We start from the raw sequence: 20873 nt of genomic DNA, 5'->3' as shown, positions 1-20873 counted from the left end.
ACCTCATTCTACGAGGACTAACGCCTAGTTCGAATTAACTAGCTCGAATTAAGGGCTGTGTAGCCACTTAATTTGAACTAGTGGGAGGCTAGCCCTTCCCAGCTTGCCCTGGTGGCCACTCTGGGCACAACCAGGAGAACTCCTCTCCTCTCCCCCAGCCCCGGGCCCTTAAAGGGGTAGACTGTGGCCAGACGGCACTTGACACAGCCAGCCCTGCCAGCAGTCTCTGCCCCGAACCAGTGGCCCCAGGATAAGCCAGGGAGCCAGTGCCAGCGAGCCGTCCCCTGCCCAGTCCCCCAGCACCCAGGGGCCATAGACGGCGCACGCCCTCCTGGTCTAGTGTGGAGGTCATGGACCTCATTGAGGTTTGGGGGCAGGCCCCCAACGTCCATGATCTCCGCACTAGGAGGAGGAACGCAGCTCTCTACGGGTGCATAGCAGCCGCCATGGCCCGAAAGGGACACAGGCGCACCCAGGAGCAGGTGCGCCTGAAAGTAAAGCAGCTGCGGCAGGCGTATGCCAGGGCCACCAGGGGAGGCGCTGCAGCAGGGGCTGCCACCTGCCCCTACTTCCCCGCCCTCGACCGACTCTTGGGGGGCGGGGCGGTCCGTGCCAGCCTGGGGGACAGCGAGCCGGGACCGGAGGGCCCTGACCCGGGCGCACCGGAGGAGCCACCGCAAGCAGTTCCAGCACCAGAGTCGGCAGGGTTGTCCAGGGAGACCGTACCGGGTAAGTAGTTTGAATTAAGTAGTTCGGGGGGGGGGAGGCGGGAGGGAGACCAGAGACCGCGCGCGTGGGCCATGCCTTCCACGGATCACGCAGACACCTGTGCACGTACGAGCACATTCCATGCCACCCTTGGGCAGGTGGCTCCAGCTGCGTGACACCCAGGGGCCATGGCCCAATAGGCACATGCATGTGTGAAGAGACCTGACATGCTCCCGACCCCGGGGCAGGACCCAGCAGGATGCTTTCCCTTCACATGTCCCCTCTACACGGAGGCAGGGGACATCTCCCCTTCCCCCCGCCACCCCGGCCACACTATACACGGCACAGGGACATGGGTCCGGTCTTGGGGCAGCTCCCAGTCCCGGGGAGAGCCAGACATCCTGACCATGGCCTCTGTACAAGCACAGCGGCTGTGACGGTGCAGGACATGGTCACCCTCACGTCGCGGGGGGGAAGGGGGCTGGGCATCATCCTCTGCGTCCCCAGGGAGAACTGACCACTTCTCTTCTTTCTCTACAGCTGCACCAGCTGCTCGTGCAGGGCTCACCACCCCGCCCGGGACATGCTCCCGCACCCGCGGCCTGCTCCGGACCCCCACCACGGAGCAGGAGTACCGGGACCAGCACCTGGGGGCCCTGCGAGCCCTGCACCGCACAGTGGAGGCCTGGATGCGGGCAGACCTCCAGCTCCGCCAGGAGCAGCTGGCTGAGGTCCGAGGGCTGAACTCAAACCTGCAGGCCCTGCTGCAGAGCATGGTGCCCCGTGCTGGTCCTGCACCTGCTGCCCCCCCAACTGCTGTCCCTCCTCCCACTCCTGCCCCCCTCCCACCTCTTCCTCCTCAACCCCCACACCCTCTTCCTCAATGTCCACACCCCCACTTCAACCTCCGCACCCTCCACCCCATCCCCCCGGGGACGCCGAGGCCCCCTCCCTTGCCGTGCTGGGAGGCGGTTGGCCCGGCGAGACCCCCCACCCCGATCCTTCAGTTTCCCCACCCCCTCCTTCCCCTTGCTTCCCCCTTTCAGCTCCCTCCTCCCACTCCTGCCCCCCCCACCTCTTCCTCCTCAACCCTGACATCCCCCACCTCAACCTCCGCACCCTCCACCCCATCCCCCCGGGGACGCCGAGGCCCCCTCCCTCACCGTGCTGGGAGGCGGTTGGCCCAGCGAGTCCCCCCACCCCAATCCCTGAGTTTCCCCTCCCCCTCTTTTCCCTTGCCTACCCCTTCCAGCTCCCTCCTCCCAGTTTTCCTCCTCCCCTCTCCCACACTCTCTCCTGCCCTTTCCCGCCTCCTCTCCCCTGTCTTCCCACAGTTTTATTCCTCCCCCCCTCCCCCCCCAGTTTTGTGAAATAAAGAGAGTTTCTATTTTTGGACACTTGTGTCCTTTATTTTGTACATCAGGAAGGGGGGCTAGGGAGGGGTAAGTGGAAGGAGGTGAGGGAGGAATGGGGCACGAGCCCCCGATGGGGAGGACTGGGTTGGCTCTGCGGGCTCCTCGGGGTGGAAGCTCTCCTGAAGCCCCTCGATTGACCCCCCCCTCCGGATGTCAGCCTGCGGCAAGTGCAGCCGGTCTGATGGCCGAGTGCTGTGATGTGCCCAGTGTGCGTAGTCCAGGCACTCCAAGCCAGGACTGCTTTGCAAGCGGGGAACCCCTGAGAACTGTCTGTCCGGGGTGGGGGTCGGGTCCCTTGAAGCACAGCCCTCGGCTAGCCTGAGACAGCAGCTCCATGCTCTAAGTCCTCCTCTGATGCCCTGCCGTCACTGCTTCCGGCCATCCTTAACCTCGGTTCAGGGTCCACTCAGTGTGGACAAGCTAGTTTGAATTAGCAAAACACTACAGGCAGTCCCCGACTTACGCGGATCCGACTTATGTCGGATCCGCACTTACAAACGGGGCTCTCTCGCCCCGGAGCTCGCAGGCAGCGGTCAGCCACCTCGACCTCCAGGGCGAGAAAAGCTGCTCCCGGTGCCCCTGGTCTGCTGGGGACTGTCTCCAGCAGACCAGGGGCACCGGGAGCAAAGCTGCAGCGGCGGCGGGTCCTGCGCCAGAGCAAAGCCTCAGAGGCGAGGCACCCCACTGCTACGGCTTTGCTCCCCGTGTCCCTGGTCTGCTGGGGGGGGGGGGGCGCAGCTAGTATGCCCCTCTCCCAGCAGACCAGGCTTTTGTTGTGGACCCTGGGGCAGAGCAGCTGGGGTCCTGCCGGTTGGTCCCGCAGCGCCGCTCTGGGCACTACTGGACCAACCCGGCAGCGCCCCAGCTGCTCTGCCCCAGGCATTCTGATTCAGCCGCTGCTGGTCAGTTTCAGCAGCGGCTGAATCAGGACGCCTGGGGCAGAGCAGCTGGGGTGCTGCTGGGTTGATCCAGTAGCACCGAGGAGCGGCGCTACTGGAGCAACCCAGCAGCACCCCAGCTGCTCTGCCCCAGGCGTCCCCAAGTCAGCCGTTGCTGAAACTGACTAGCGCTGACTACAGGAAGCCCCAGGCAGAGTTGCTCTGCCCCGGGCTTCCTGGAATCAGCGGCTGATCAGTTTCAGCAGCAGCTGACTTGGGGTTCTTAAGTTGATTCTGTATGTACTGGCGGTCAGTTTCAGCAGCCGCTGAATCTGGACGCCAGTTCCGACTTACATACAGATTCAACTTAAGAACAAACCTACAGTCCCTATCTTGTACGTAACCCGGGGACTGCCTGTAATTCGAACTGGTGTTTAAGTCTAGATGCACTAATTCGAATTAGCTTAGTTCGAATTAACTAATTCGAATTAAGTTAGTTCGAATTAGTGCTGTAGTGTAGACATACCTTAACAGATTAACTCAGCTACCCCCTGAAGCTCATTTTCTAATTTGAGTGTCTAACAGAAGGCACCTACATCTATCTATTCAATCACCTAATTCAATGGCTGATAGTGTGCTACGGTCCTGCACCTCCTACTGACTAGAATTATTAGTAACATGGTTGTAGTGTCTGTTCAAAGACCTGGAGCCCATTACAAAAGGCACTGTACAAACAGTGCAAACAAGAGTTTACAATCCCAGTGTAAGACAGGAAAGAATGGATGGATAGGGACAGACAGGGGAGTATAAGGAAAGAAAAAGACAATATGGAGTCAACCTGATAGGTCTCAGCACCCCAACAACCTAACCACTGACTATATCAACCCTAGTGTTGCACTACCCTGGTAAGAACACAGATGCTATAACTGCAGTCACTACCCTATGCTGCAGTGATGACTGCAAAATAAATGTCTTTATGGACCGTCAGCAGGAGCTTTGTGCTCAGCCTCACACCAACTGCAGAAGCCGCAACTGCACGAGTGCACACCCCCTCTCTGCATATCCTGTGCCTCTAACTGCAGTACACGAGAGCAGAACTCTATCAGCAGCCCTGCAGTATGATGGCACAAGCATTTTCTCTTGCTTTTTTTTTTTTAATTCAAAAGGAGCTGAAATCAACAAGGAACTACAGAAAGAACCCTTGTTCAGTGCTGACTCCACCGCAAAACAAGAACTGGCACCAGCATACGCATGCAAAAGTTCTCTGTATTTAAATATTTATCGTAGCTCCAAAAAAATGAATACCGAAGGCAGCCTAATGGGTTTGAAACAGCACCAAGTGGTATGTTTAATGCAGCATGCAGAATAATCTGGAAATAAAAAGCCTTAATCACAAAGCATAAATATGGTTTGATGCCTTGTCTCACAATTGCACGGGCTTCAAACTCTGAAATTCTACAATCGGTCATAAAAACCACAACACTCCTGTCAGAACAGATTTGATTGGAACGAGTCTCTCTATTAGGGGTGGTCAAAAGGGCCTCCGTGGGCTGGATCCAGCCCATCAAGCTGACTGATCCAGCCTGCAGCTACCCTGCTACTCCCCAGTCCCAGGTCTGGGGGCAGAGAAGAACACAAAGTCTCCTCTGCCTGTCAGGGGGGGGGCGTGTGGCACCAGAGGGAACTGCCAGCTGTTCAAAACATCTTGTGGTTCCCTCTAGGCACCACATGCCCCTGACTGAGTGGGGGTGGGGGACAGGGGACAAAGACTTCACTTGCTCCCCCACTCTCCAGGCTCATTGGCCTGGTGACCAGAGAGCACATGAAGTCTCCTCCCGACACCAGAGCCGGCCAGAGCCATTCTTGTTCCCCAGGCGCGTGGCTCCGCCTCTGGGCATGGGCTCATTCTTGTGCCTCAGGCGCATGGTGCATTCTCGGCCCCGCCCCCACCGAGCCTGGCAGCACCGCACAGCGCCCCTTACAATCCGGCGCCCTGGGCTATCATCCGGTCAGCCCATAGCTTGGGCTGGCTCTGCCTGCCACCAGAGGAGCACAGCACTTAGAGGGAACCACAAGCTGGGCAAAGACTTCACACACTCTTCCATCCCCAAGCCAATTAGGGTATGTGGGCGGGGGAGCATGGGAAGCCTTCTGGCCCCGCCCCTTCTAAGGCCCCATCCCTTCAGGGAGGGCTTAGGACAACTTCAGAAATTTGTGACGTGCCCCCCCTTCAAAAATTATTGCCGAACCTTGCAGGAGAGCCATGTTTTGCGATTAGCTGTGCATGCATTGATAAAAAAAGGGACTCAAACATTTGATCCTAATTTTAATTTTTTTAAATTAAATTGTAGTTCATTTTTTGACCGTCCATGTTAACTTTAGTTTTACTATTCAGACTTTAAAACACATGTGTTCCCAGCAGGATTAGTAGTGGCATAATGTCTATATAGACCAGGGATGGACAATAATTTTTGAAGGGGGAGCCACTTCACAAATTTCTGAAGTGGAAGGGGCAGGACCTCGGATGGATGGGGCAGGGCCAGGAGAATTCCTGTGCTCCCCGCCCATAAACCGACCCCCAGGCCAATCAGGGAGAGCATGTGAAGTCTTTGCCCTCCACTTCCCCGTGCCTGGAAGAATAGCCAACTGTTTTGAACAGCTGGTGGTTCCTTCTAGGCGCTGCGTGCCTCTGGAGATGGAAGGAGACTTTGCTCTCGATGGACTTGGGGGTGCAGGAGCAACAGGGTGGCTTTGGGCTGGATCAACCAGCTTAGCAAGCCAAATCTGGCCCAGGCAGGCTCTCTTGCCTACCGCATTCTCCAGTCTTCTCAGCTCAAGATACTGAATGATTCTGAACTTCGAAGGTACATTCAACGTTTAAGTGCATTGAATATCAGTGTGATTCAATGAGGCCTTTGTTAGGCTTTCACCATTTTTATATGCCTGCAATTACTATTTCATGTGCAGGGACGTTCATTTCTATCCACGCAAGAGCCACACTTTGGAAGCACTCCTCACCGCAAGTAAAAAAATCTCACACATTTCATCAAACTACCTTTGATCCAAACCCACCAGGATGCTAGCTAGTTACACACATATTGAAACATAACAAAGGCTGGCTATGAATGGATAAAACAACAAAGGAGGGAGGAGAAACAACAAAGAAAAACGAGATCGCTGATGCAGTCCCTGCAGAACGTGTGCAGTTTGAACATCAGCAACATGAAGAGTGAAGGTGAAAAGTTAAGACCAGCTTATGAAGAGAGCCGTTTCCATCAAAACACAGCAATATGTTATGCCAGACTGCACAAAAACCAGCCTGCCTACTGAGGACATTGTACAACCTTGCTGAAATTTGTTAGTTATTGTAAACATTCAACGCCAATAACTACAAATCTCGACTGTAAACAAAGGCAGAGATCACAAATGGTAAAGACAAGAAATCAATATGCTCTTTTAAGGTGAGGGTCTGGAATCACAAGGAGCTCAGGAGACAAAAAGTGACAGATTTTGCAACTGGAAAATTTCCTTTGACGCCAAAAAGAAAAAGAAAAAGAAAAAAAAGTGGGGGGGGCGGGTGTCTTTGCTTGGAGATGTTGCTCTATTCCTGGGTGATTTTAAGTGAATTTTCCCAGGTGGAATATCCACCATCACTCTAGCTGGGTATTTTAGCATACATTTGAAGGTATGTTTGTGAAGTTTGCCTTTGATCCATTTGCTTCTGATCTCCCCTCCTCCCCCTGCTCATGCATTCCACAGAAAGTCGGGGTGTTGGGGGAGGGGAGCATGCAGTACTAGAGAACATGCTTGTCTTTGAATCAAGCCTCTTTGAATCGGGCATGTTGCTGTTACTCTGAAGTAGCCTGCAAATGAACAAAAATCTCCGGGATCCTTATACAACTGTATCTTTTATCTTAAATTACAGCAGGGGTGGGGTAGCTTTTTGGGGGTTGGAGCCGCTAACCCACAGAGAAATCATTCAGGGGCTGCACTCAAGTGAGAATTTAAATAAATAAATAAATAAATAAAAATAAAAAAGACCCTTACTGACATAGCCTGATGGAGAAGCAGAAAGACATTGCTCCTCATTTTCCTCACATACCACAGCCTAAGGGGGCCCAGACTAATAGATTTTGTGTGCTCCAGCCCTACAGGTGAAAGCAGGGGACTGGAGTGACAGCGTGGGCTCCCCCATGCTAAGGAAGAGCCCCAAGCCTCAGGGGCCAGATGCAGGCAAACTGGGGCCGGCCTGAAGTTCAGCACCTGAATTACAGGAGAAAATTAACCACCTTCAAAGACTTCTGCAAAGCCCTGTGCGGATACATGATCACACTGTGTATTCGCATTCACATCTGTATCCGCAAAAATGAGCTGTGGATATCTGCATCTGTGGATGTGGATACAAAGTGGATATCTGCGAATTTGCAAGGCTCTAAGCTTTTGCACCAGCATCTGTGTCCTCATCAGAAGAGCCTCTCTGACAGATTTGCAAAAAGGGTCGGAAAAAAATATACAAATGACGCATGAGACTATGCTAATCAGTAGTTTATTTGCATTTCCTCTTTCGGAAGAGGAAAGCAGTCTAGATTTACCCAACTGGAGGTCTCTTTCAATAAGATGTTCCAGCCAAAAACATGTTCTTGGGCCCACCACAGCAGTAACGGGAGGAAAGTCAGTGTGATGCAGGCTAGGCTATCTAGTATAATGCCCCCTTCAGTCCTTAAACACCCTCTAAATCCTATATTTTTCCAGTAGAACACAACACCGTGCACATGACCAACAATCATCCATACAGCAACATCATCAACTGGCTAATTCAACTGCCAGCCTCACTTAAGTAAATAAATGAAAGTTACAATGGAATGTTTATCGCAATTAGCAAAGGAGTGTGGATGGGGAGCAAAGCAGCAAATGGACACAATGAGGCGAGACTTCTGCGCTCTGATAACAGTTTCCATCTGAGTGCTGAATTAGGTGGAGAACGCAACAGGCTGTAGTGGCTTTTCCCTATTGAACAGATTTCTCCAGGCCAGCAGTGCCAGCTTAGAGAGATTCTCTGCAGGCATTTTCCGTCCCTCCCCTAGTAGAACACTGCAGTGCAGTTGCTGCTGTCTAGATAATTAGTCAAGAGAATTTTGCCCCTCCCATCCCATCCCATCCCTCTGACTGGGCCTGGGAGCCAATGCAAGTAGGAATGTATCTCTGGGCATGGACGCCTCACACACACACCCATCCTCTCCAGCAACCCCAGGACTTGCTCAGGTGGTGATCTCTCAAGCAGCAATTCAAAGGGACCACTGCCTCGTAGGATGGTGAGGACATCGGAGCAAAACTTCCACAAGAGGTTGGAGTTTTTTAAACCACAGAAACACAAAGCAAATGGTTCTGTCTCTAAACGGCCTCTTTCAGTGGGACAGCTCCTCTCTGGGTCTCCCTTTGTGACCCAGAGAGGAGACGGGCACTGCGAGAATAACCTCCCCCTTCCTCACCACCATCAAAATGTCATGAGTCAGTCCTAAGGTACATAGACCTCTCTGTGAGCACCTGCAGCCCGGTGGATTCCGGGACAAGGGGCAGGATGCAGACCCCTATGACACAAGGGTCCACCCCCTTGCACGCTAAACAATGTTCCACCACATCATCAGGCAAGAGTTTGATTGGGGAGCTGTGGTGGGCACAGCAGCAACCCTTCAGCTGCTGCAGATTTGCTCGGGTGGAGTTCTGTAACCCAGGAAAGGGAAGGGAAAGGAAAGGAAAGGAGGATGGATGGTAAGATGCTGTATGCCTTCAGAGTTCCCCTGCACCCCAAGTCCATTTACAAGCACTTGACCTGAGGAGAGGATTCAGGTCCATGGACAAAACTTAGCATGCCAAATTCTGCTCTGTCGTTGATGCCTGGCCAGCAATGACAATAGAGCAACTGGACTAGCAACAATGACACAGAGCAGTTTCTGGCCTGGCAAGGACCACCTGGAGGCTGCCTCCAAGGAGGTGCTGGATGTTATCTTGCACACATCCTATCTTGGAGGTTCTGGAGGTTAGCTGTTTACATGGACACAGCCGTATTCCATGCTTACTCAGCATGGTCTCGGTCCTCCTTTAGTGGCTGACAACTTTAGGTTTGAGAGTTCGCTCCTGGCTTTGTGCTAACAGAGCTGGTTCTTTTAGCTTAGGTAAGAGAGAATCACACTTTCCGATCCAGAGGTCCAAGGTCCAATCCACCCCACCAACCACCCACACAGGTGCAAGTTCTTACATTGTGACCTCCAAAAAAGCCTAGACTGCCATTTAAATGAGATTAAAAACCAGGGAGGAGAGGAAGAGTCCACCAACTAATGAAAGGAGCACAAGAGATACTGACAGGGATGCTGAGAGAATCAAGACTGAGGACTTCACTCAAACAGCATAAACCAAATGGCCAATACCAACCATGTGACAGAGCTGTGGCAGGCAGAGACGCCTATTGCTTTGTAGTGTGACAATATACCTTCCAACACCTCAGCTAAAAGCAAGACTCTTCTTGTATATTACCCTAGAACAGATGGATGACTCTGAACCAGTATCTCATACAGCCAGTCTCAACAGAACCTGGATACACCATGGACGTCCTTCTACATACCACAAGTGTGTACTTATCTGGACAGCCCAGCATATCAGCAGCAAACAGAACTCAAATCAGCCCCATTAGATTCTGTTCCCTTGCAGTGAAGCCTGTGTTAATTACAGGCTCTGCTCTTCCAGCAGCTTCTTGAGCTGAAACTTTGACATACTGGGGCTAGGAAAAGTTGCAGAAATGGGCCCATGCTATATCAAAATCATAGGACTGAAAGAGGTCTTGAGTAGGGATGTAAGTGACTAGTTGACTACCTGATTAAGTATGTGCTTATTGGTTAGTTGAGTAGTGACTCAACTAGTTGCTTCCTCTAGCCTTGCTACCTCAATCAGAGAGAGGCAGTAAGGGGTGGGGAGAGTGGGAGCCAGCTTAAAAGACAGCACTGTCTCCACAGGGGGGCAGAGGAGGCAGAGGTGTAGCAGAGGGACCGGGCACAAGCCATGAATCAGCTGATTCCCAGCTTGCGCCCAATCCCCCTGCTACGCTGCTGCCTTTTAAATGTATTAAGAGACGCCAGGCTCTTAATACATTTAAAAGGCAGAGCTGCAGCGGGGTTAGCTCACGGGACCAGGAGCTAACCCTGCTGTGGCTCTGCAGTTTTCCCCCTTATCAACTACTCGAGTAGTTACTGGAAATTCTATCAACTACTCAATTAGCTGATTAAACACAATTTAACATCCCTAATCTTGAGAAGTCATAAAGTTCTGTCCCCTGACAAGAGCAAGCATCATCTAGACTATCTCTGATAGATGTTTATCTAAACAGATCTTAAAACTGGATTTCAAAATGTAGGGGCCACTTTTGGAGAATCAATCATCTTCTAACGGAAGATTTGATTTCAGTTTACCCAGACATTTAAGATGGGCAAAGTCATGTTAGCATGAAACATGTCTGGGCTCAGATGGTTTTGGAAGGAGAGAGAGGGTAGCATGTAACAAGCAGAAGCAGTTCTGTACGGTAAAGATCAAATGGGCTCTCCTATGATCATCATACCACAGCTCTGAATCCAATACTTAGAAAAAAAGGGAAGCCCATGCGCTGACCCATGTTACCATCTTGTCACTTCCATGGAGTGAGTGGCAATGTAATTTCCTTACCCAATACGCTCTTGCTCCATTTCTTCCATTTTCTCTGCTCGAGCTATTACTCGGTTGATGATCTCCTTCTCTTCATCTGTCAGCTCTTCATTTTTCCGTAGTCTTTCTGGCTGGTTTCCACGTACTGACCATCCAGCAGGGAGTCTGCAAAGAAGTCAGAGGCAATGAGACATAGCGGGAGGAAAGATACTTTATACATGTACAGGGCCCAGAGCCCTCTGGAAACAGGTATCCCAGAAGAGAAAGAATGCAAACAGTTGGCACATGGAGGGCAGTTGTTATAATTCTCTCATGTTTACCAATTCTCTCCCCATATATAGGTTGCAAGCACTTGTTGAATCTCCATGCATAGTGAAAACTCCTTATCAAAATTCATGGAGTGCAACCTTACAGTCTACCTCCTACAAATCATGTCCGCCTGGAATGGGTTAGGCAAATGGTAATCAGAGGCACTCATTCTTCTGCTAAGCTCTGTTCGTTACTTCATTCTCCCACCCACCCCATTGACCTGTGGAGTCCTGTCCAACTCTTAGTGTGTGAGCAGAGATTGTCTCCTTGTTGTTTGTCAGTACAGGCAGTCCCCGGGTTACGTACAAGATAGGGACTGTAGGTTTGTTCTTAAGTTGAATCTGTATGTAAGTCGGAACTGGCGTCCAGATTCAGCCGCTGCTGAAACTGACCGCCAGTTCTGACCTACATACAGAATCAACTTAAGAACCCCAAGCGTCCCCAAGTCAGCTGCTGCTGAAACTGATCAGCAGCTGATTCCAGGAAGCCCGGGGCAGAGCAACTCTGCCTCGGGCTTCCTGTAGTCAGCGCTGGTCAGTTTCAGCAGCGGCTGACTTGGGGACGCCTGGGGCAGAGCAGCTGGGGTGCTGCTGGGTTGCTCCAGTAGCGCCGCTCCTCGGCACTACTAGACCAACCCAGCAGCACCCCATCTGCTCTGCCCCAGGCGTCCTGATTCAGCCGCTGCTGAAACTGACCAGCAGCGGCTGAATCAGGACCAGAGCAGCTGGGGGCTGGGTTGGACCAGTAGCGCCCACAGTGGCACTGCAGGACCAACTGGCAGCGCCCCAGCTGCTCTGCCACAGGCGTCCGGAGAAAAGCCTAGTCTGCTGGGGGGGGCGTACTAGCTGCGCCCCCTCCCCCCCACCCCAGCAGACCAGGAAGACATGGGCGGCGGACCGAGACGCACCGCGGTCCCGCCGCCTGGGTCCTCCGCGGCTTTGCTCCCCATCTCCCTTGTCAGCAGACCAGGGAGACGGGGAGCAAAGCCTCTGAGGACGCCGGCAGCGGGACAGCCGCGGGGCGTCTGGGCTGTCCCACTGCCGGCTTCCCCCGCGGCTTTGCAAAGCCTTGGGGAAGCCGGCAGCGGAGCAGTCCAGGCGCGCCTGGAGTGCCCCGCTGCCCGAGCCCCCCCCCCCCCCCCCCGCAGCTTTGCAAAGCCTCGGGGAAGCTGGCAGCGGAGCAGTCCAGGCGCGCCTGGGGTGCCCCGCTGCCCGAGGCCCCCCCCCTCCCCACAGCTTTGCAAAGCCTCGGGGAAGCCAGCAGCGGAGCAGTCCAGGCGCAACTGGGCTGCCTCGCTGCCCGAGCCCCCCCCACTGCCCCCGCAGCTTTGCAAAGCCGCAGGGGGGCTCGGGCAGCGAGGCAGCCCAGGCGCTCCTGGACTGCTCTGCTGCCGGCTTCCTGGCTTCCCTTTGCGGCTTCCCTCCACGGCTTTGCTCTGTGTCTTCCTGGTCTGCAGACCAGGGAGACGCAGAGAAAGCCCCAGAGTACACGGGCGGCAGGACCGCAAGGTCCCGCAGTACGTGTACTCTGGGGCAGCCCCGTTCGTAACTGCGGAGTCGGGGACTGCCTGTATAAAGCTCAGCGCTAATGGGGCCAGCATCTCTCACCCACGCACACAACCTGGGCCAACATCCCAAACAGGGTATGTAGGCACAGTCACCACAGTACATACCAGCAATAGGCAACCGAGGCTACTGAAGGAACCACATGAGTGGCCTTCCTCCATCTCAATGGGCTGCAAGATTTGTTGTAACCAAAACAGTCTCCCAGGATAGGTTAGTTTTGCTAATTGCCCTTGTGTGCCTAGAATTTGCAGGGGGTGGAGAGAGGTGCCAACTGAAATGTAGCAGCACTGTGATTGGATACAGAGGGGAGCACATGGCTCTCACAGTCAACACTGTGTACAATCAGCAAGCACCTCACTTCACGTGCCCTTACTTTACATGCACATCACTTTAGTAATACTTGTAGTAAAAAAAATAGATGGACAGAAACCAGAGGAATCTGGCAACCCTGCATGTGGGAAAATGGTGAACAAAATGTCTTGTGAGCCACGCATAGGACTCTCATGGGCCACTGGTGTATACTATTTTGCAGACATCCAAATCACTAGACTACATCTTGGTTCCCAAAATTGGGGAGATCCATGCCGGCTCTGGATAATGGAAAATTTCAATTTGAAAGAGTGCATATTCCACATAGGGCATTATTGCAATAAGCCAAACTTCCAGGAAGGAAGTGAAGGAAAATGATTCGGGCAATAGATTTCTCGGCATGCCATTTCCTCTGGGGATTGATTCTTTGCACAAGTGCTCATAATTCCAAACAAAGTTAATATGAGCTCAGATTCATTGGCACCTCAGAGAATGAGGCCCAGATAGTCCATTAGGGCATGGATCTTACAGCCTTTCATCTTCATAATTTATTAGATGATTACATCCAGCTACTGAGTGTAAGAGACAATTCACGGTAAACTCAGTATGAATGAAACTACAGTCTCCACAATACATTTGGGTATGCGGAAATCACCACAATGAATGCCAATGGGAAAGCCAAACCTTTTAGGTTGAGACTTTCATGTACACTCCAAGGACCCTACTTCACTTTTAGAACCATACTACCTCACACACTTGCCTTTACCACCCTTCCAATAGCAGTTCACTAGTTTTCCTGCTTCAAGTTAAAAGGGCCAGCAAGCAAACATCAGTTGCCACATTAGTCATCTGTAGCTTCCATCCAATTGTATCAGCAGCTGTAAAACTGGCTGGTGAAATTTGAAATGAGAGATGGGAATCTGTGTCCCTACTTAACCCTCCCTCCCCACCTCCCCCATCTCTCTCTCTCTCTCCAGTCCTCCCCTTTTCCACACACTGGTAACAGCTGGATTACAACAGCCTGAAGTCTACAGAGGAAACATGGTTTCTTTTGCAGAGAGCACTGATTGTTCAAGTACCATGACAAGCTCTGGGAACACCACCCATGCAGAAGAGCTGAGATTTTCTCAGCCAAATACTTTCTCCAATACATCCTTTGCTACTTATCAGATTCTAGAGCCCTGGCATCCAACACGGTAGCCACAGTTTTGGGCACGAGGAAGCTAAAACTGAAAGCAGGAAAGCCCCCTCCCCACACAATGGGTTAAGGCAGTTGGATGCATTAGCTCAGAGGTTCCCAACCTTTTCAAGCATACAGACCTCTTTTCAATCTATTAAAACTTCATGGATCCCACTCCCTTGGCGAGAAAAAAAAAGCAAAGGAAAAGAAAAAAAGAAAAAAGAAAAGTAAGGATCAGAACCACCTCGGTGGGCCCGAGACTTATTTTTAAACTTTCCATGCACCCCCTGCAGTACCATCACAGACCACCAAGGGCCTGCGGACCACAGATTGGGAACTCCTGCATTAGCTTAACTAAAACAAAACTAACTGACTGCAAGATGATAAGCTTGGTAATTCTTTCCCAGAATTCAGGCTGAGTGAATTCTCATTCCCATTTCGTATGCATCCACAAAGAAATGGCACATTTCCATTTGCTGACCCCAGTTCAGACCCATGAGCAACATGATAGCAATTCCAAACAATGCCTAGTTGCCCGGGGACCTTATTAGAAGATGAGAGACAGATCTGCCTAATTTAATTCTGCTTTAGCTATGCAATCTGTACCATCGTGTGCCATGTCAAAATTACTCTCCTCTTTCTCTCTCTTGCTCCAGCCTCCTCCAAACTTTTTTAATTTGAAATATATAAACATCCCTGAAGTAAGTTTCCTTTTGTGTCTCCAAACGTGATTCCCCTGGCACAATGGTCACACGTGACAAAGAGCAAGAGGCATTTTAAAGATACTCCTGTCACCGAGGTGTGGGGAGTCACTGGGCCCCGGGCCTCCAGCCGCATCTAGATGTGCCTCTCAGTCGGCAGGTAGGACAGAAGGTTTATTAGTTCACGGGGATACAGCATAGAACAGACTTGTCAGCACAGGAACCAGAAGCAGCCAGTACAATCCACCTTGTGTAGAGGGGGGCCCAAAGCCAGGGCCCTGGGCCCTCTACCTGTATCCTAAGGTAGCAGAGGCTAACTCATACACTGAGCTACCAGTCTCCATTCTGCAGGCAGCTCCACCTCCTCCTTTGTCCAGCTTCCTGGGCAAAAGGTGTCACCTGGGCACACACCCCTCCCAGGCTCATGTGACAGTGAGCCTGCACCATTTTGCTGGCCTGGGCAGCCTGGGACAGCCTCCCTTCAGTGAGAGTCACACCCAAATTCTCATCCCCATCTGTGCTCCAGTGCAGTACCCAGGGAAACAGAGGCAAGTGCGCGCACACACACGCACACACACACGTGCAGAGTTACTACAGAAGAGTAGAGGACAGTAGAAATCACACAGTAACGTAACAAAGTGAACAGCATGAATACAATCCCCACTTCGTCACAACTCCCTATGTGCCTCCATGGCTTTGTCTTGTGACATGGGCGGAAATCATTGGAAAAACAAAATTGGTTTCACAAACTGAACCCACTGCTCTGAAATGAAAACCCATTTCATAGCAGTTCATTTTCCGGTCACATTGGTCCCACTGTGAAGATTATAGAGGAGGAGGAAGGAGGAGGGATATGATCAGTGACTAGCAAAAGCAAAACTTAAAAAAAAAATTCAGTCACAAGACTGCTGTGCAATGCTTCCTTGACATTGCCAGCATCATAATTAGATATTAAGTTAAAAACTCTGCATAGAGCCATTTTTCCTCTTGAAATCCAGTCAGCCACCCACCATGGTACATGACCTTTTTAATCAAGTATCAGTTCTCACAAAGATGAATCTTCCATAAGCACAGAGTGTCCTAAAGACCAAGAGTGGGCAATAATTTAGGAGAGAGGGGGCACTCCAATATTTTACTATGTGATCAAGGGGCATACTTTTCTGTGGAGGGGGTGCAGGGTCTGGGATAGAGGATAGGTGCAGAAAGGAGCTCAGGGTAGGGGACTGGGGTGCAGGAGGAAGTGTGGGATCTGAAAGGGAGTTTGGGTGAAGGAGGGGATTGTGATCTGGGGCAGGGGCTTGGGATGCAGGATCTGGGAGGGGCATACAGGTGCAGGAAAGGATTCTGGTCTGGGGAGAGGAATTGTGACCTGGGAAAGAAGGGGAGGAAGGGTGCAGAGGGTTGGATGATGACCTGGACCAGGAGAAGATGGTGACTTGGGGCAGGAAGTTGGGGTGAGGTGCCAGAGGCAGGCTCTGGCCAGGAGGTGCTTACCTAGGTGGCTCCCAGTCAGCAGCCCTGCAGGATCCTGAGGCAGGTCTCCCTACCAGCTGCAGCCCAGGCTGCTCAAAATGACTGGCTGCTCCCTGTGGCTCTCTGTTCCAGTCGCCGGGAGAAGGCGGAGGCTTCACGTGCTGCCCCTGTCCCCAACAAAATCTCTCATTCCCACTGGCTGGTTTCTGCAAAGCCTCCCCCTGCCCCCGATGCCCAAAGCAGAGTGCCACAGGGAGCAGCCAGCTGCTTAAAGAGGTATGAGGCTGCTCTGAAGTGGCTGGCTGCTCTGTGCCTCAGGCTTCTGCCAGGGTGGCATGGCAGGCCAGATGCAGCCCACTGGTCATATCTGGACTCCTCTGCTCTAGACTACTAAGGCTTTATCATAATCCTTTGTGGGTCCCAGATAGTTGGCAACCAGCAGATCAAAAAGGCTGAGGGCCCATTCCTGCAATGTACTGAGCTTCCCACCCCCGGACATGCAGAGTCCCACAACAGTCTTGTCTACACCGGGGGCATTTTCAGAACATTTCATTCACGTAGACTTGGCTCAGGACTTAAAAGCCCTCAGCAGCTCCCAGAAGGCGGTCAGACTCAGCTTTAAGGCATTGTGATAGGGAGCGCAGCAACTAATCCAGGAGTCTTAAAATCTAAATACCTGAATCCCATTGACTCTTAATGCCAAGTGCCTCAATTCCTTCAGAAAATGAGATTTTTGTTTAAAGACTCCTAAATCAGTCAGGCAGTGCAATGCTGAGTATAGCAATGTCTCAACTAGGGATGTGAAAAATCAGTAAGCAGCCCCCTTAATGGATAATGCTTCCAGGCTCCAGTTAACCATTAACCAGCGGGGGCTAGTGCAGCTCCCTGCCGGCCACAGGTAGGAGGTGGCTCCAGCCCTGGGAGGGGATGAGGAGAGCCTGTCACGGACAGGGGCTGCTCCAGATGACCAGAGCAGTGCCTGCCTATTATGCACCCAGGCCACTGCGAATAGGGGGACACTCCTGCCTATGGTGGGGGGGGGGGACTCCAGCCCATCCTCGGCAAACGAGGAGGCTGCACCAGCCCAACAGATCTAGAGTGCCCCCCACCCGCAGCCCCTTTAATCGGTTAACCACCATGTTTACGGTTAACCAGATTAATGGCATTTTACATCCCTAGTCTCAATGCCTTTAAAAACCTGGGCTTTTCTGTAATAGAAGCTTGTTTGTTCTGAAAGCACGGACATGTGGGAATCACATGGGTTGCCAGGTATCCGGTTTTGAACCAAACAGTCCAGTATTTGAGCTTTCTGTTCGGGAAACACACTGAGAAAATAGAAATGTCGGGTATTTTCTAAATAAGGTGGAATGTCGATTGTGATGTCATGTCAAGTGTGTCCAGTATTTTTGTTGAAACCATCTGGCAACCCTAGAATCACTGACTAAAATATCCAAATTCAACCTCAGAAAAACGTATCACCCTAGATCTAACACAATGCACGGTAAGCAGAAGAAAGCCCTGTTTGCAGCTTTCTAATATGAGGGTTACTGCTCAATCTTACATGTGACTGAAATGTGAGACAGTATTGTTGATAGAGCTGTTGGGAACATTTGAGGAAATGAAATCTTGTCAAAATATTCCATTTCCTCAAAGCTGGAAATGTTTCATGGATGTCACCATCAGCAGAAAGATTTTCAGTTGAGCGAGACAGACAAGTGGCGAGAGACCCAGATTAATTTCCCTGCTCTCTCTAAATCAAAGTGATCTGGATGAAAACACACTACTCTGAACTAGGTGGAGCACAGACTCGAACATGGCTCACACACACAAATGATTTTGTTTTCACTGCAGTGGGGACACTTCAAAAGTTGCTGCAAAATAGAGGTGTTGCCCTTCAGCCAGCTGTAACCCTGTGCTTGTTAGCTCATGTGTGCTGCATGGAATGTTTACCCCCATTTTATGCTACTGCACAGCTCCAGGAAAAGATTTACTTTAGGGAAAAACTACTTTGAAAAGTACACCAGAGCCCTGCCTGAAATACACTAAAGGAATAAAATCCAGGCTCGGGGATCAAGCCCTTGGAGGTAAGACGTGTCCTTTTACTTTTCTCTATTTGACATTCTTCTGCTTTATAATGACAGGAACACTTACAAAACAGTAAATAACATCATCCTAACCAAACCCATTCCTCTGAATGTTCTCCTCACCAGCTCTGAATGCTCAGTAACATCACAGGCAGAAGATGAGACTCCACCATTCTGTCTCTCATTTGTAGGATGATTTGCTGCATCTATTATGCAGTTAGTTCAGTCCCCGTCCCTCTCCATTTGAGGAACTTCAGGCCTAAAATGGGGTTACGAGTTCATTTAAAACACAGCACAGCACCATGCTGCCAAAAGCAGTCCCGAGCAACGTATTCCATTGCCATGGCACAGGAATGTCCTGAGACAGAGGGACTCCAGATTTTAAAGGCTTAAAAACCCTGTGGAATGGAACAGGGCAGAGGAAGGGTAACATTTTCAGTCACTCTCAAAGGGGCTTTGGCACGTTTGAAAACTTTACACCAAACCAGTAGGATGCTGTAGAAGTTATTCTCAAAGCTCACAGAAATTAGAAATTTGTATCCCTGGTATAGAGTTATACAGGTGGATTGGAAAATTCTATCAGGGGTTACCATTCTCTGCTACAATTTATGGAACTTCTCTATGAAGGTCCTGCCCCCAGAACTGAGCCATTTGTCCTTGTCAGGGATGGAACTTCTGGAAAAATCCACCCTGCTGTTGAGCTACAGACTATCAAAAAGCACACAGTCAAGGAGCTCTGGACACAGTAACAGGGGGTCTGTACAGACAGAACTGCCTGCAGGATGGGGGCGGCAAGGGTAAAATTTTCAAAGGTCTCTAGGCTCCGGGAGATGCAGGTAGGCACTTAGATGTTCAAGAGTGCCTGAGCATCTAGAAACCAAACTTTAGAAGAGTCAGCCTATGCACCTTCCTGCATATTCAGGCACCTACAACTTACCTTTAAAAAGCTGGCCCTTTGGTGACTGAGGCCCGGATCCTGCAAACACTAACCACATACTTGTCATTCAGCAAATTGAATAGTCCCAGCGGAATCAATGGGACTTCAAATTAAGCACGTGCATGTTTTCTGCATATGGGCCCAATTCATTATGCTTAACACTCCATCACGAGATAGATTGAAGGCAGCAATTAGACTGAAAGCTTTAATTATAATGTGACTTCGAAATTAGACTAAGTTTTCCTGCTATTTCTGACAGCTGTTAAACAAAAAGTGAACAATCTAGAACAAAAAATCCTCACATATGCATCAGTGCAAAGGCTTTTAAAAGAAAGAGAGAGGGGGGAAATAACTGGCTTTGATTGATGCATAAGGGATTCTTGCAGTCTCTATGGAGGGAGTATGTAGAATTCAACTGTCTGCTCTGCTTACATGTAAAGCAAATCTCCCCATTTGCATTGCTATTTGTACCAAGTGTGCACAGGAGGGTAACAGCATGCCGGATTGTTGTACACTTCCTCAGTACTACACACACACATCAATCTAATGCATAGAAACTACTGACTGAAGCCTCCCATACTATGAAGGGAGAAGAGGCAAAAAGAGACCCAAGAGCATTAAAAACAGACAAAAGTGGTAGACTTCTTTTAATTTTAGGTCCTGCCGGAAATAATTTCAGTTACAAAGATTCTCATAAACCATTTCCCACACCCTCTACAGAGGTACAGCAAATCTGTCAAAAATCTTTCCCAGGATGTTGGTATATTTATTTATTCCAAACTCACTTTAGTCCCAGGCTAACTAGATCTTCTATAGCTGGGACTAGCCCAACTGGCCAAACTGACTCTCTCCAAAACCAAGGCAAATTTTATAGCTCCAGAAACCCACCTCCAAATAATCAGTCATCACTCTCCATGAGAGCTACTCCAGCACACAAAGCAACACACAATCTGTGTGCTAACATAGATGATACTTGGTTCTGTGTTAAGTCGGAGACAGACAAGGATTCCAGTCCCAGCTCTCCCTAATGTGAGCTTGTGCAACCTCTCAGGGCACGTCTACACAGTAGGGAGAAACTCGAAATAAGCTACGCAACTTGAGCTACACTAATTGCATAGTTTACGCTGAAATAGCTTATTTCAACTTTTGGCAATGTGTACACAGCAGTTATTTCAAGACAGAGCCCTCTTCCCCCGACTTCCCTTGCTCCTCGTACAATGAGGAGTCGGAGTAAGCAGTCCTCCAACTCGACAATGTTGAAATAACTGCTTGTGTGTAGATGCAGACTATGTTACTTCACAATAATGTCAGTTATTCCTGGTGTGTACACATAGCTTCAGTGATCGGACCTGTGAAATGAGTGAATGCTCATTCGCCTCCAAATCACGGTACAAGACTCCAGCTAATAATCAGGGTTGAGAAGAGCACAGAAATTTTAAAAGAGCAATCAGCAAAAGAGCTGGGGCAAGAACTGGATTTGCAGTTTTGAGAACCTTCTAGATTACAGGACATGGGAGTGGGGAGGATACTCCATCATCCCCATAGCAAATTTTACTTCCTGAATATCATGTGAAGCCCTATAGTAAGGGGCAAAGTTGGGTTAATCAGATTAAACTAGTCAGATT

The 20873-nt window shown here is 50.6% G+C and overlaps 1 protein-coding gene across 6 annotated transcripts in view; it reads right to left on the bottom strand.

Annotated features, from left to right (window-relative positions):
* RPH3A (rabphilin 3A) overlaps positions 1-20873 on the bottom strand; it is a 159750-nt gene that overhangs the window by 59973 nt on the left and 78904 nt on the right. For all 6 annotated transcript variants that reach the window (XM_075898755.1, XM_075898759.1, XM_075898758.1 and 3 more), the window contains one exon: positions 10712-10855. In XM_075898755.1, the coding sequence (XP_075754870.1) occupies positions 10712-10855 (144 nt within the window). The remainder of the gene's footprint in view (positions 1-10711; positions 10856-20873) is intronic.

This window comes from Pelodiscus sinensis, chromosome 15 (genome assembly GCF_049634645.1).
Source record: "Pelodiscus sinensis isolate JC-2024 chromosome 15, ASM4963464v1, whole genome shotgun sequence".
Classification (NCBI taxonomy): domain Eukaryota; kingdom Metazoa; phylum Chordata; order Testudines; family Trionychidae; genus Pelodiscus; species Pelodiscus sinensis.
Note: the sequence above shows the minus strand (reverse complement) of the source record. Positions and strands in the feature narration are given on the sequence as shown.